At 55.9% G+C, this 13,188-nt stretch overlaps 6 protein-coding genes across 6 annotated transcripts; 1 reads left to right on the plus strand and 5 right to left on the minus strand.

Moving 5' to 3' along the window:
* Window positions 1-57: 57 nt before the first annotated feature.
* On the minus strand, window positions 58-817 carry IE81DRAFT_291585 (putative BET1 protein; the record flags this gene model as incomplete). Its single annotated transcript, XM_025511909.1, has 4 exons — window positions 58-84; window positions 177-305; window positions 389-445; window positions 719-817. The coding sequence occupies 4 exons, from the start codon at window positions 815-817 to the stop codon at window positions 58-60; spliced, it is 312 nt and encodes a 103-aa protein (XP_025368761.1).
* A 787-nt stretch (window positions 818-1,604) lies between these two features.
* IE81DRAFT_303395 (putative DNA-directed RNA polymerase II chain Rpb7) lies at window positions 1,605-3,580 on the plus strand. The gene is made up of 7 exons (XM_025512277.1): window positions 1,605-2,018; window positions 2,298-2,461; window positions 2,534-2,578; window positions 2,645-2,764; window positions 2,864-2,929; window positions 3,091-3,124; window positions 3,204-3,580. Exons 1-7 carry the CDS (start codon window positions 1,943-1,945, stop codon window positions 3,215-3,217), a joined length of 519 nt encoding a protein of 172 aa, XP_025368762.1. The 5' UTR covers window positions 1,605-1,942; the 3' UTR covers window positions 3,218-3,580.
* Window positions 3,204-6,399, minus strand: IE81DRAFT_358596 (ATP-dependent DNA ligase; the record flags this gene model as incomplete). The annotated part of the gene is made up of 12 exons (XM_025516703.1): window positions 3,204-3,616; window positions 3,720-3,837; window positions 3,921-4,414; window positions 4,480-4,536; window positions 4,607-4,667; window positions 4,732-4,985; window positions 5,019-5,232; window positions 5,298-5,373; window positions 5,442-5,712; window positions 5,778-5,918; window positions 5,995-6,148; window positions 6,224-6,399. 12 exons carry the CDS (start codon window positions 6,397-6,399, stop codon window positions 3,539-3,541), a joined length of 2,094 nt encoding a protein of 697 aa, XP_025368763.1. The 3' UTR covers window positions 3,204-3,538.
* Window positions 6,400-7,646: 1,247 nt separating this feature from the next.
* IE81DRAFT_324350 (hypothetical protein) lies at window positions 7,647-8,980 on the minus strand. The gene is made up of 5 exons (XM_025514212.1): window positions 8,651-8,980; window positions 8,473-8,557; window positions 8,137-8,157; window positions 8,032-8,064; window positions 7,647-7,960 (listed from the first exon to the last, which is right to left on the minus strand). Exons 1-5 carry the CDS (start codon window positions 8,719-8,721, stop codon window positions 7,853-7,855), a joined length of 318 nt encoding a protein of 105 aa, XP_025368764.1. The 5' UTR covers window positions 8,722-8,980; the 3' UTR covers window positions 7,647-7,852.
* Window positions 8,981-9,257: 277 nt separating this feature from the next.
* IE81DRAFT_324352 (hypothetical protein) lies at window positions 9,258-9,975 on the minus strand. Its single transcript, XM_025514213.1, has one exon. The coding sequence runs from the start codon at window positions 9,949-9,951 to the stop codon at window positions 9,412-9,414; it is 540 nt and encodes a 179-aa protein (XP_025368765.1). The 5' UTR covers window positions 9,952-9,975; the 3' UTR covers window positions 9,258-9,411.
* A 1,536-nt stretch (window positions 9,976-11,511) lies between these two features.
* IE81DRAFT_168826 (hypothetical protein) lies at window positions 11,512-12,207 on the minus strand. Its single transcript, XM_025510602.1, has one exon. The coding sequence runs from the start codon at window positions 12,054-12,056 to the stop codon at window positions 11,598-11,600; it is 459 nt and encodes a 152-aa protein (XP_025368766.1). The 5' UTR covers window positions 12,057-12,207; the 3' UTR covers window positions 11,512-11,597.
* Window positions 12,208-13,188: the final 981 nt, after the last annotated feature.

Below are 13,188 nucleotides of genomic sequence, written 5' to 3' on the forward strand. Positions count from 1 at the left end.
CGCCCATGAGACACTGGGCGGAGCACAGGCGGCGGAAGGCGGATGCCTCTGTCGAACCTATCGCCTCCACCACCACACGATAACCTGACAGCGCCAGCGAGCGCGGAATGATCAGCCGAGACCACATCTGTACCCTTGAGCGCAAAAATCGACTGTAGACTGCGAACGCAACTCACAAAGATCCAGCCAACGAGCATGAGGAACAGCATCATGTTGCAGAACCAGCCTGTCTGCCTTCCCGCCATCCTATTCATTCTCGTGAACGTTCCTTTCAAGAAGCTCCCCGTATTCGAGAATGCCTCCGACTGCGAGAGGCAGCTCCAAGCAGAGTCAGCAGATCGCTGCTCTGCGCAGCCACTTCGATGGACGCTCCGCTGAGCCAACGCACCAGAGTCGACATCTCAGCTGTGCCGTCCCGAACTTCTTGCCCGATGCCCAGAGTGATCTGCGACACAACGACAGAGCAAACGCGTCGAGACAGGAAAGATTGTGATCAGCAAACGTACAAGAGCATGAAGCGCTGCCCGTTCACGTGCTGCGCTGATGATCTTCGACGTCCATGAGTCGTGGCTTTGCGCCAGTCGGTGAACAGCGCAGAATCTCGAATCTATTCGAGGCTCGCAGTGATGGTGAGCACACCATCTATCTTCCCCCCTCCGACCCTGCATTGACACATCATTGAGAACGACTTGGAGCATGCATGCGCACTTCAACTCACATCCTTCAGTATCCTGACTTTGGCGCTCAGGCCTTCCAATCTCTGATCGTTCTGCTCTTCCAAGTCTTCTGCAGTCCTGTTCGCACCCTTGGCATACATCGGTAGCCCACCGGAGCTCGAAGATGCGTAGCTGCCTGCACCGCCTCCTCCATAAGCACCATAGCTCGCGGGCCCCTTCTTCGGCTCGCCGTACTCCGCATAAGGATCGTCAGTTCCATTGAGCCCAGCAGCATAGGGAGATGCCGATCTGCTCAGCGTTGGTCCTTGAGTGTAGGAGGTGTGCGAGCGCGGGTATGCACCTCCACCGTATGCTGATGGCCCGCTGCCTCCACCACCCAACAGTAAGGCATGGCGGTCAGGTGTAGATGACCCGGATGCTGAGGCGGTGGATGAGGCGAAGGGCGCTTGCCGTCTCGACATGCTGCAGGCCGACCTTGCCGCCAAGAAGGAGCTCAACTCCAAGGCTAGTCGGACGCGTCTTCCTCTGGAGCGGGGAGCAGAATGCTGGAAGCGAGTAGGTGAGCAGACAAGATTGACGTGATGCTCGCAAGCGGTTCTCGAATGGGTGTGTGTGCGTTGATGAGCGGATTTCTGGTGTGAGGCAAGTCAGCGCTCGCGCTCTTGACTCTTTGATGATGGTACGACCGTCGTGATTGGTGATTCTCAGTTCGCGTGTACGGGTATACCTTGCAGGCGTGTAAGCACGCTGCGCTGCAGGCCACCATGACGAGAGAGCATCGCAGCGCAGCGCCCGGAATTCTGCATCACGTGACCGCTCGGCGCCCCGCAAGAAACAGCAGCGTCGAAGGAACTCTGCATGGATCACGCACGCGCGCGCGCGATCGAGGTGAGCTCCAAAGCCTTTAAGCTCGTCGAGCTCCATGTACGGGGCTCTTCTCTCCACAACCTTCACACACGAAGGGGAACTTCGAATGTATGCGCTTGCATACGCTTCGGAGATCTGTCAAATCCTAGTCCCTCAGCGAGTCGTTCGACCCAGATCACGATCACATCGCGCGAGTTCTACCGCCCATTAGATGCGAGTCGAACAAGCATAAAGTCGACAGACAGGAGCGAGAGGGATCAGAAAGGCGGTCGTCGGAGCACCAAGAAGAGTGGAGCTTTGCGAAAGTGCGCGGAGGCGACTGTTCCAATTTTCGATCACCCAAGTGGCGTGGAGTGGCGCGATCAAGCGGACTTGCCCTCGGGCTTGCGGCTGGCAAGATGTTTTTTTACAATGCGCTGAAGCACACCATTCAGCTCCACCCGAGCTTCTTTGGTCCCAACATTGTTCAACACTGTGAGTTCGAAGCGCGCTCGCTCTCAGATGTTACGAATGAGGGAAGAAGTTGTTGCATCACGGATGGGACGAGATAGCTTTGACGGCCGGCTGTATGCGCATAGCTTTGACGGCCGGTTGTATGCGCACAGCTAGGACAGCCGGCTGTATGCGCACAGAGGTTGGCCCCATGTAAGCAAGCGCAGCAGCGAGGAGGCTCGACTAGTCGTGGATGTGTGGAGCCTTAGCATAGCCAGGAGGTGGAGCTGATCGTTCAAGTTGGTCCTCTCTTCTGAGCAGTGGAGCTGCAGCTTAAGCAAGAGGTCGAGGGGACCTGCAACGGAGAAACGGGCTACATCGTCAAAGTTATGAAGGTGATCGACATCGGAGATGGTCTCATCATTCCTGGAGGCGAGGGCAGAGCCGAATTCAACATGGAGTACCATGCCATTGTACTGAAACCGGTGAGTACCCAAATGCTATTGCTGTTCAGGTCGACTTCGGCTGATCTGACGATGGGAGCTATTTCCACACAGTTCAAGGGAGAGGTAGTGGATGTGATCGTGACGAATGTGAACAAGGTGAGAGGCTTGGCCTCCCTCTGGATACACCACACACTAATCGATGCATGCCCCGCCGCCATACAGATGGGCTTCTTCGCCTCGTACGCACCCGTCGAGGTCTTCGTCTCGGTTCACCTCTTGCCCGTGGACTACAAGTTTCAGCCCGACTCCAACCCGGCTGAGTTTGTCTCTCCAAATGGCACTGTGAGTTGCGATCGGCTTCGCCAGCGGCAGTCCTAGCGTTCGATTTGGCAGCGGATCTACGAGCTAGCTGTGACTGACAACTGCCCGGCCCCGTCACAGACGCTTGTGAAAGGCAAGAAGTGCAGAATCAGAATTGTAGGCACGCGTGTGGAGGCCAATGAGATCGTGAGTCGGAGCTTCGGACCGGCCGGCCAAGCGCGGTGCAGGGACGCAGAGTCCCCCAAAGTGCTCGCTTGCAGGTGTTGTGCGGTACTTGAAAGTGGAGCGTCGTCCGAAGTTTCGCCTCATGTGGTTTGACCACCTCGCGTCTGGTCTCTCTCGCACAGTTCGCCATCGGCACCATGAAAGAGGACTATCTCGGTAAGTTTGCGCAAGCTGAGCATCGCGCTGCGCAATGTACGGGCATGTTAACGATGTCACTCTTCGCTCTCAAATTCAGGTCCATTCGACTAGCTCTATACAGAGCCAAAGGCAGCATCGCTCTTTCAAGGGCCATAGACGCCTTTCAGCCTTCAGCAACCAAGATTACATGTACACTACCAGCAAAGAATTCTCGACACAGACTCGACACAACAGACTCGACAAGATCGAACGTTAAACAGCGAATAGTCCACACAAAAGTGAAGCAATCCAGATTCCTGTGATTGAAAACAGAGCGAAGACGTTGCGGGGTCTGAGGATGAATGGCTCGTGCGATGCGATTGCTGGTGATGTTGGCTGTGAGGGAAAGGAAATTCTGGGCGCTCAGTCACTCGGGAGAGCGACAAGCGGTGATCACCAAAAGTCGTCTTCAGCTTCTCCCTTGCCGCCAGACTTGTTCGTCGTAGCTTGCGCCCGGTACATTGATGCGATCTGCGACGGATCAGGCGCGGACACATCAAGGCCGTGAGGTGTCAGCATTCGTACTCTATCCTGCACGCATTCTGGCACAACTTTTCGAACCTCGCCTACTTACCTGCTCCGGAGAAGTTGAGTCGTCAGGATCTTTGTCGTCTCTGATCCTGATGAAGCGTGGGAACCGCAGCGAGATACCGCGACTATCCACCAGACCCTTTGCAGCCGTGTACACCGGGCTGATAGGACAGAAAGGGAGGAGCATCTTGGCATCAGCGATCTGCGTGCCCAACGAGCCTCCAGACTGTCAGACGGGATTCACCTGAGCGACAAGTCTGCAGTGAGAACCTCCCACACCACTTTTGGCTCGTAGAACACGTCAGGCTTGGCTTCGCCCACATCGTAGTAACCCTTCTTGGAGCTCAGCTCGAGCGGCTTGAAAGTGCTCCAGTGCGCGTCCAAGTCCGCCTCTGAGAACCCTGTGCCGATCTTGCACACGGCTTGGTACGTCTCCGAGTCCGCATCGTAACACGCCAGCAGGAATGCTCCGTACACATTTGTTCGCTTTCCTTTGCCATAGTAGCCACCGATGACTACAAGATCCAAAGAATCGCCAGTGCCAGACAAGTAGTCTTTCTTGAGCTTTAGCCAATTCATGCTGCGCCGGCTCGGCTCATACGTTGCATCCTCGCCAGCTAGCATCTTGACCATCAGCCCCTCGCAACCCTCTTTGACACTAATGTCCAAGAATGTCTGGATCTCCTCGACCGTTGTACAGTCCTGAGAAGTAGCAAAGTCAAACTCGTTGGGCACAGGCTAGAGCGACGCAGAACTTATCAGCATACGCTAGTCGCAGGTGATTTGCAGACGACAGATCTCACCTGAAAATGCTCTCGGAGAAGCTTGCGACGCGCTTCGAGGTCGAGATGTAGCAGAGGCTGGGAGAAGGCCCAGCAAATGATCAGTACTTCCCGGCCAGGTGACCACGTCGGTCGATGGTAGACTCACCTCGCCATTGAGGTACAGCAAATCGAACGCAAATAATTTGACCTTGACCACGATGTCTTCACTGAGATAGCAAACGCAGGTGTCAAGGAAAGAGCTACGCTAAGCACAAAGTCCCCGTCACTCACGCTTTGACATCCTTGCGTTTCCGCCTGCTCAATTCCTGGAATGGCAGCAGCCGTGCCGGGTGTATCTCCCCTTTGTCGTCCTTCTCCTCTTTCTTCCAAGCAGTCACCTCTGCGTCCAGCACAAAGCTCTTGACATCCGGTTTGATGCACCTAGGCACCTGCTCGACAAGATCGGGATACTTCAAGCTCATGTTCTCCGAATTCCTGCTAAAGACGGCCAGCTTCGTCTTCGGTGCTGTTGAAGGTGTGGTAGCCTTTGATGTGCTCCCTTTCGCTTCTCCGGGCACAAAGAAGTGGACCTGTGCTCGCTCGCCGTCGTACTTGTACTCGCAGGTGAAGGCTTTGCCTTCGAATCGGTCCAGCACTTCGGTGATCGCTTTTGTGGGCTTCGCGAGCATTGGCTTGAGCGGAATGCCCGGCGTCAGCTTGCACGCTGCTCTGCAACCATCAATGCCGCTCTCGAGCAAGGCGGGCACCACGAGGTCGTAATTTGGCAATTCGCTGCGCAAAGTGCCTTTGAAGGGTAAGCGTCGTAGCACCGGTGATGCGCGAGGCACCGCACTCACCTGTACACAGCCTTCACTACCTCAGTGCCTCGAGCAATCTCATTCGCCATTTCCTCAGTGTCGAGCCTTTTCTTCTCTGCAACCGTCCACACATTCGTCAGCAAAGCTGAAAAGTATCGCCTCGAGCTTCTCTGCACGACTCACGCTTCTTTGCGCCAGTCAGGACGATACTCTGGGCCAGAGCGACGAGAACAGTCCTTTCCGCTAAGCCAATTCGAAGCTTGCCTTCCAAAGACCTGATGATGTACTTCGGCTCATCGTTCTGGGACGCCGCGAGAAGCTTCTTGATACCTCCGATCTTGCGATCTTGAGACTTGTTGCCGCTCATATCTGCAATCTCTTTCAGCTGCTTGAAGACTGCTGGCACAGTCAGCGGCGCAGGCTTGAACATGGTCGGCTGCTTCGCTCGAGAGCCCTGTCACGGCAACACGACGCAGATCAGTGGCCGCGCATAGTGGACGATTCGCCTCAAGTACGCACGATAGCAACCAGTCCAAGATCACCCTTCGCCTCGAGGTCCTTCTTGATCACCTTCATATCGCGACCAGTCCCCTGCGCAATGGCCTTGAGGAGCAGTCCTTCGCCGATACCCAGCTCGAGGCCTTCGTAGTCCGGGCAGAGCTGACACGAGGAGGATGGAGACAGCACATGAGTGTATGCGTCTTGAAGCATGAATGATGGTGCCTCGCACACTCACCCTATTGATGCAGAGATAGATGACGCGCAGGAAGTTGTCCGGGCTTCGTTCGATGACAGTCACGAAGAGCTTGGTCAAGATCTCCAAAATGACCAATCGCTTCGTGGTAGCCTCAATCTCTGCAAAGGCCGCCGCAAGAGCTCCGTATGGTACGCTAGGTTGCACACTCGATCAGCCTTGCTGTGTATCGATACGCATCAACGATGATCCCGCAAATTTCCTGACTCACGCCTCCCCAGCCTTCCATTTGATCTTGTCTCCTGTTTCCGTCGACTTGAGGAAGATCGCAGCGCTGTGGGACCGATGACAGGCTGGCTGAGCAAAGGTCTTCCTTTCATGAACTTGATTGTCCCACTTACATCTTCTTGTGCGCGTGGCCTTCTTCAGCTTCAGCCTTTTCCTCATCCTCTGCCTCTGCCTCTTCCTGCTCGTCATCCTGCTCTACAAAGCTGTCTTCATCTTCCTCCTCCACCGCTTCCTTGCGCGCGGTAACCTTTCCATTTGCTTCCTCCACCCTGCGCTTCTTTGAAGACTGCGCTTTTCCATGAGGAGACGTTTTGCTCGCTGGAGAGTCTGATCGCGCGGGTATCGCCTCATGGTTCACCAGCTCCTCCTCGGAATCCGACTCGATAATGACAGGTCGCTTCAATCGAGACTTTCGCTTTTTCCGCTCTTCGCCTGTACAGCATCACATGCGAAGGCGTTAGCTACCAGCAGCACGCTACATGAATAGCATTCGCCGCAGCTCACCCTGATCAGCATCGTCTACCTCTCCGCTCTGAGTGTTCCGCGTCTCCTCCACCAGCTTCGACGAAGAGGCCTGCGGCACAGCCTCCTTCTGTCCTGCTCGCCTCGCCTCCTCGCGCTCATTCTTGCCACTCGCCATCACTCTATCCTGCGACTTCTTGGACTCATTGTTGCCATTCATGGCGGATGCTGCATTGTCTGCCTTGGGCGCACCGAACGTCAGCTTGCTCTGGCCCTTGTCCTTCTTTGCGCCGTCCGATGGGCCGGGCTTGGCACCAAAGAAGCCTCTGTGTGATACGGTGGAGGGGCGATGCTGAGCATGTAGCACACCAGGTGCAAGCTGTCAACGTAAGCATTGCTCACCCGATCTGTTGGTCTCGCGCCATTGCTGTCAATTCCGCTGCAAAGCGGAGGCCTGGACAGGCAGGGCACTCAGCGCTGCTCGAGACGCTTATGAGAGTCGACGCCGCCCGTTGCGAGAGGCAGATGCTGCGCTTATGCAGAGGAACTCGATCGAGTCTGTGTTGACGTTGCGGTCTGCTTCAAAACACTTTTGAGTGATTTGGGACAGTGCTCAGGTGAGCGATGGAATCCTCTGAGCGTGTAGAGGTGCGGGAAGGAGGCTTCAAAGCGCATCATGCTGCTGCTGCTGCATGCTTCAGAGGGGAGCACCGCGTAGATTACGTGCGCGTCGCGTGCGCGTCTCTCGAGCTCGCGTTGCGCGTGGGGGACCTGCATGCCGCCTGTAGCTATGTCTACAGTCACAACGGAAATTCCCCGTTGCCGCATCTGGGCACCCTCCTTCACGCTTCGGTGAGCATGACAAGACTCATCGGGTTGCAGCAAATGGATCGACATTGGCCTAAGCATGTACAATATACAAATTTCCGAAATTTCCGAATAGTGTGAGTCGACCCGCTCCGCCTGTATGCGGACGCTCCGACAGGAGACGGGACATTCACGGGCGGTAGCGATGCATGAAGGGAGGAGACGCGCACAAGAAGCGGCTCATACTGCTCCGAGCGCATCATTGGGAAGGTAGCGAGCGGGCTCTCTCGCGTCCCAAATCGCATCCCTTTCGCTTCATCGGACCACCCAGACGCCGCTTGCTCTACTTCGGCGGGTAGCCTTGCGGAGGTCCGTAGCCTGTTGGCGGTCCGTACCCCGGATGTTGATAGTTTCCGCCTGCTACCTGAGGCTTGAAGCCGCCATCTTGTGGCTGCAAAGCGTGAAAGGGAAGGGATCAGCGCTCCAAGGTAGCTGCGTAATGCAAGGCCGATTCGTACGCACCATTTGCCATTGACATATACCGCAGTAGTACACCTTCAGAAGAGGACAAGGACGCGAAATCAGTGATGAATGCGCGTGGATCGCCATCTGCCCTGACACACTCACATGCTTGCTTCCAAGCGGAATCTGCGTGCGCGCAAGTCGGCCAGAGGTGGGGGAGCAATGAAACGTGTGAGCAGAGATTGCATGGAGGGACCTGATACGTTGGAGCACAGCGAGAGCTTGGGCCTGAGCGCTCAGCCAACGTCCCCCAACGTCTTAGCAGCTCTCTACCCGCAGCAGCCAGCGCCAACCTGCGTTCCTCCTAGCCCAGCAGGCTGCTTCACAGCTATGCTTTGCGAAAGCGCATCCACATCGCCACCACCTTCTCGCACCCGAGTTGTATGCAACCAGCGCTGCATCCGCTATTCCGCCGATTTCTGCCGCCCTACCCGTACTTACCAGAGGAATCCAGCACAGCTCGAACCAGCGCTTCTTCTTGGCAGTGACTGCTTGAGCATTGTGACACCTTGGGCAGATGTGCGGACTTGGTTCGGGTGGCGCAAGCGAACAGTGCAAGCAATGTCAGCATGAAGATCAGCTCGGGAGGCCACTCTCAGACCGCATACATGCTACTCACGTTCCATCGCCCTCTTGCTTGATCTTGCTAGGACATCCAAAGATGACGGGGATGCAGAAGAAAAAGTCCATCGTGTGTGCGTGTGCGTGTGCGTGTGCGTATGTGTGCCTGCTCGATCAGACCTGACTGCCTTTGGGCTCCCTGATAAAGAAGTGGCGACTGGTGCTTGGGCAAGTGGACACGGATGTCGAGTCTCAAGGAAGAGCGTGGTGGAAATGAAGATGATCGACGCGACTGAAGCTCCTATACCCGTGTATGCTCTCCATTCGCGACTACACACACATAGCTGCCCAGCTGCGATCCCTGATGTAGACAAAAGTTATTCTTGAGGCACCCCCTCTGATTCTCCCTCGCGCCTCGGCTCGTGTCGTGTGCCGCGCCGCGCCGCGCCGCCAAGATCGAGATGACGTCCACGAAGCAACCTCGATCCCGGTCCGGCCGCCCTGGCGCTGCAGTTTGGCTGCGCGCACACATGCTGCACGCATGCAGCGCCTCATCGCGCGCAGTGTGGAGGGTCGCCGCTTGCGGCTGGCCTCGCAAAATATTCTCGAACATGTTTCAATCGGCCATCATGATGGGTAGTCCCTCTCCATGCATGCCCTTCACCACTCAAGCGAACGCATCGTTCCTTTCGCATATCGAGACTCACACTGTCGGACGGTCCCCATCAAGGCTACTTCTGGTACATTGTTCTGACCGGTGGCTCGATACAACTTCGGATCAAGCAGAGACCAGCGAGAAATACGGCGCCCGAGCTTTCATCAGGGCATGAGACGCGCCTCGCTGTCTTCGCTGTGCCTTCGCCACGCGCCTCTCTGCGAGTCGGAGGTAGAGGGGGGAGTGTAGAGCTCGACGCGCACTGTTTGTAGCGGTGTTTGCTGATGATTCTCGGTAAGCTCGCGCCGGAAACCCATAGATGGAGACCTGACCAGCACTTCGGATTGGATCCGAGGACTGACTGCCTGCTGTGGAGCCTGGATCGGGTCGGGCTTGGCAAAGCTAGTCTGAAAGTTTAAGTCGACATCTGACCACTGCGAGGGCGATCTGCGACTCAAGCGGATGGGCTTGGACTCTGCTTTCGCTGGCTCGAGACCGAGCGCGCTTCTGTCAAGGAGCTTCAGCCTGCGCAAGATGCGAGGAGCGATGGTCACCGAGACGAGGAATTGGCTAAGTCGAGCCGGCAGGCGGCAGAAGGTGTAAGCGTGAGGGGGACACAGATAGAGCCGATGCGCAGTGCCGCTGCTACTCACAGGCCGGCAAATACGCTCGTAGATCGATTCTGTGAATGGAAGCTGGCCCATGCCAAGCCGCCAGCATAGCTGATGATGCTGAGAATGTAAAAGAAGATTGCGCTATTGTAGAGCTGTCTGGAGAGTGGCGAGGCGGAACGTCTGGTCTGACGAAAGGCTTTCGGGGAGAAGCCCTGAATTTGCGAAGTGTGAATGATTTTTGCCACGGTAAGGATGAGTACCATGGAGTCGTACACGAGCGCTATGCCGTTGGGTAGTCGAAAGACGAGCTGAGGCGGATTGGTGGCCGAGTAGCATCCATGCGATGAGCCATCATCGTCGCGCAGCTTCTCCATGCGGAATACCTGTGGCCACCACAGATTGGCACCGGCAACAGCAGCCACGCCGAGCCAGAGAACGACTGAGACCGCTCGACTTTGTGTCCAAATTGCCTGCGCCCATCAGGAACGAGCAGGAATAAATTCAACGCGTCGTATGGTCGCGCATCTCAAAGCGTGGCAAACTCACAATCGTCCTGACTGCAAAGATGGCGGCGCAGTTGATGTGTGCAATAGCTATGAGCGTCCACCAAGCGAGGTAGCTTGCTCGACAGGATGCTGGGTCCAGCTGTGCATATATGCACAATACGGTGATTGGCAGGGTCAGGATGCGGGCATTGAAGAGCCTGCACGGGTCGAACGAAGCGTAAGCAAGCATCGCAGGCAATCAACACTCGTCGGTCGTGAGGCGCGGCTCACAGGATAGTTCCAAGGGAAGGAGGAATGCGCCGGTTCCAAAAGCGTCTGGCCTCCGGCACATAGAGACGCCGAATCTCTTCGGGGCAGCAGACGAGAAAGTCCCAGAGTTGGAATGCTGCGAACCAAGTGTTGATGACGGATAAGATGACCAGCTCGTCGTGCTGGTCATTCTGAACGCTGGACGTATCCATGACAGCGATTGTGATGATGAGATGGTGGTGATCGAAGTATGGAAGCAAGGATGTTCAACAGGTTGTAGAACAATATCGGAGCGCGAAGGCGGGGGGGTGGGGCCGGTGGCTGTATAGTGATCCGCCTATATATTTACAAAGATCGTCCGCCTTGACGAGGAGATTGCGCGTCGCACGGTTGACCCTGTTGGGTGGCTGATATTTGAGATTGGCAATCGATGAATGCAGAGAGAGAATTTGCCGGGAAAGCAGCATCTTGTCGGTAGCATCGCTACATTTGCTGAGCTAACAGCATCACGCTTGCCCACTCGGTCTACACGCCGTACGCATCGCTGGCTGACTCGGATCCGGACTACCGGCGCATGCCTGCCCGCGATGAGCAACAAGCAAGCCGAGTATCTGAGACTGATTGTCTGCAAGATGCGTGACAGCCCGATGAGCTAGATAGATGGCGCACGCGGTGAAGACGAGCATCACTTGAGCGCCCATATCCATCGCTTTCTCTTGGCGGATGCTATCGTACACGTCCATCGCGCATGCGCGCTGGACAAAGCCAGCGTCACTCACGGCAGAAACGATACAGCGTGGCTTGCCCATTCTTGCGATTCACGATGGCCGATGCGACATCGGACTTGCGGGGAGTTTGTGACTTGCTTTGCGACCTCACTGTGACTCAATCTCGCCTGCAATAAAGGCACGCGATACCGCCTTGCTCCACTCGACTGGGCGCTCCGAAGCTACATCGCGAACTTGACCTCGTTGACATGCCTTAGCTCTTTGTAAATGTATGTGAGCTGTGCATCATCGTGGACGCTGTCGCTGTTGCTGATCGAGCCAGAGATCTAGACTGGTAGCCCAGACCAGGTCGAAGGTCGTGGGTGTGGTATGAAGTGTTGATTACGAATGACGCAAAGGTGGCCTCGCGTGGATGCAAGAGCAAGATGGGTGCGCTGGATGATTGCCTTTTACAGGTGCGCATCGTTTGGGCGTGCATGCAGCGCCATGCGAGCGCGGCCTCGTCTTCGGTCTCCCTTCGCGGCGCAGTCGGTGAGGTGCTTGGCAGAATGTGAGTCGGGTTCAGATGTTCGTGACTGCTGGATATGCTGGAAGAAAAAGAGGAGAGGAGCAGGATTTCGGGGCGAGGGCATTGGGTAGGCCGGGAGGTCTCGGCGTGGTTTGCTTCACTCGCAGCTCCGAGCAAGACCGCCGCATAGCAAGGCGCGGTCATCCGTGGGGCAAGCAGGCTCGCATACAAATGCCTGCAGAGTCAGTATAGTGATGAGTCGCGAGTCGTGATCGAGTCTCATTTACTGGTCCGATCGTCGCGTGGTCGAGTGTGCACAGCACGCATGCAGCAGCCACCCATCTCTGACAGCACCGCCACAGCCATCCATGCACCTGCTTGGTCGAGTCTGAGCAAGATCCTTAATCCGCGAATCACACATCACGGATTAGCAATCACGTGAATGCGATTGTATCGGCTGTCTCTTGTCAAAGCAAGTCGAATGCGGCTAAGGGTCGCGAGTCTTGTGCGCGTTGTAAATCGGATCGCGACGGTCGAAGTTGTAGGTGAGGATGCGCAGAGTCGCGAGGATTCGCACTCCTGGCTATTGACGTCCTGCGGATGCTGACGCCCATCATCCTCTCTAATCACGAGCATTCAAGTTGATCGATCCTTTGCATCCACACTTGACTCCGTGGGTCGATGCGGGATGAGGGCAAAGGGCGAAATGAACGCGAATCCAAATCTCATAAATTCGTGTTCATGCCGCCGCGTCGATGTTATGCACGTGGTCAAGTCGGCCAGAACTCTCCATTCTTGATTCACATTCGCTGTAGATGAAAGTCCTGCGCTCAAGATGAAGCTGTCCTGTTGTCAATGTGAATGCTTGGGTCTGGCGGCATGCGGAGCGCTCGACCCCGGTCCGACGCCGTCAAAGCCGTGAGTCGCGCCTCGCGTTCCGACACTTTTGTGTGGCATGGGCCGCGTCCACTCGTGAATGCAAAATCTTGAATGTGAATGCCGTCTCAAGAACGGCAACAAACACGACTACAGGTGCAGTACACCGTTTGCACTTCGTACGATGAACGATGATGATAGTGAGTCAAGGGTATTCTTGATTTATTGCATCGAGTTCGAGTCACGTGAGTGTATGCGTCTCCATGCAAATATATGCGCGCGTGCGCGTGCAGCTCCGCTAAGATGTCGGGACGCTGGCGGTTTGGAATCTGCCATTTTATCGGCAAACTAACCGGCGCCAGCCGACTTGCATCAGCGCAGTCCGCCCCGGAAAAGCAGCTGGTTCGATTCCGCAGGGCTTCGCGGTCCTTCGCTAAATACAACCGTCAAGATGAACGAC

Source organism: Ceraceosorus guamensis (genome assembly GCF_003144195.1).
Source record: "Ceraceosorus guamensis strain MCA 4658 unplaced genomic scaffold IE81scaffold_40, whole genome shotgun sequence".
Classification (NCBI taxonomy): Eukaryota; Fungi; Basidiomycota; class Exobasidiomycetes; order Ceraceosorales; family Ceraceosoraceae; genus Ceraceosorus; species Ceraceosorus guamensis.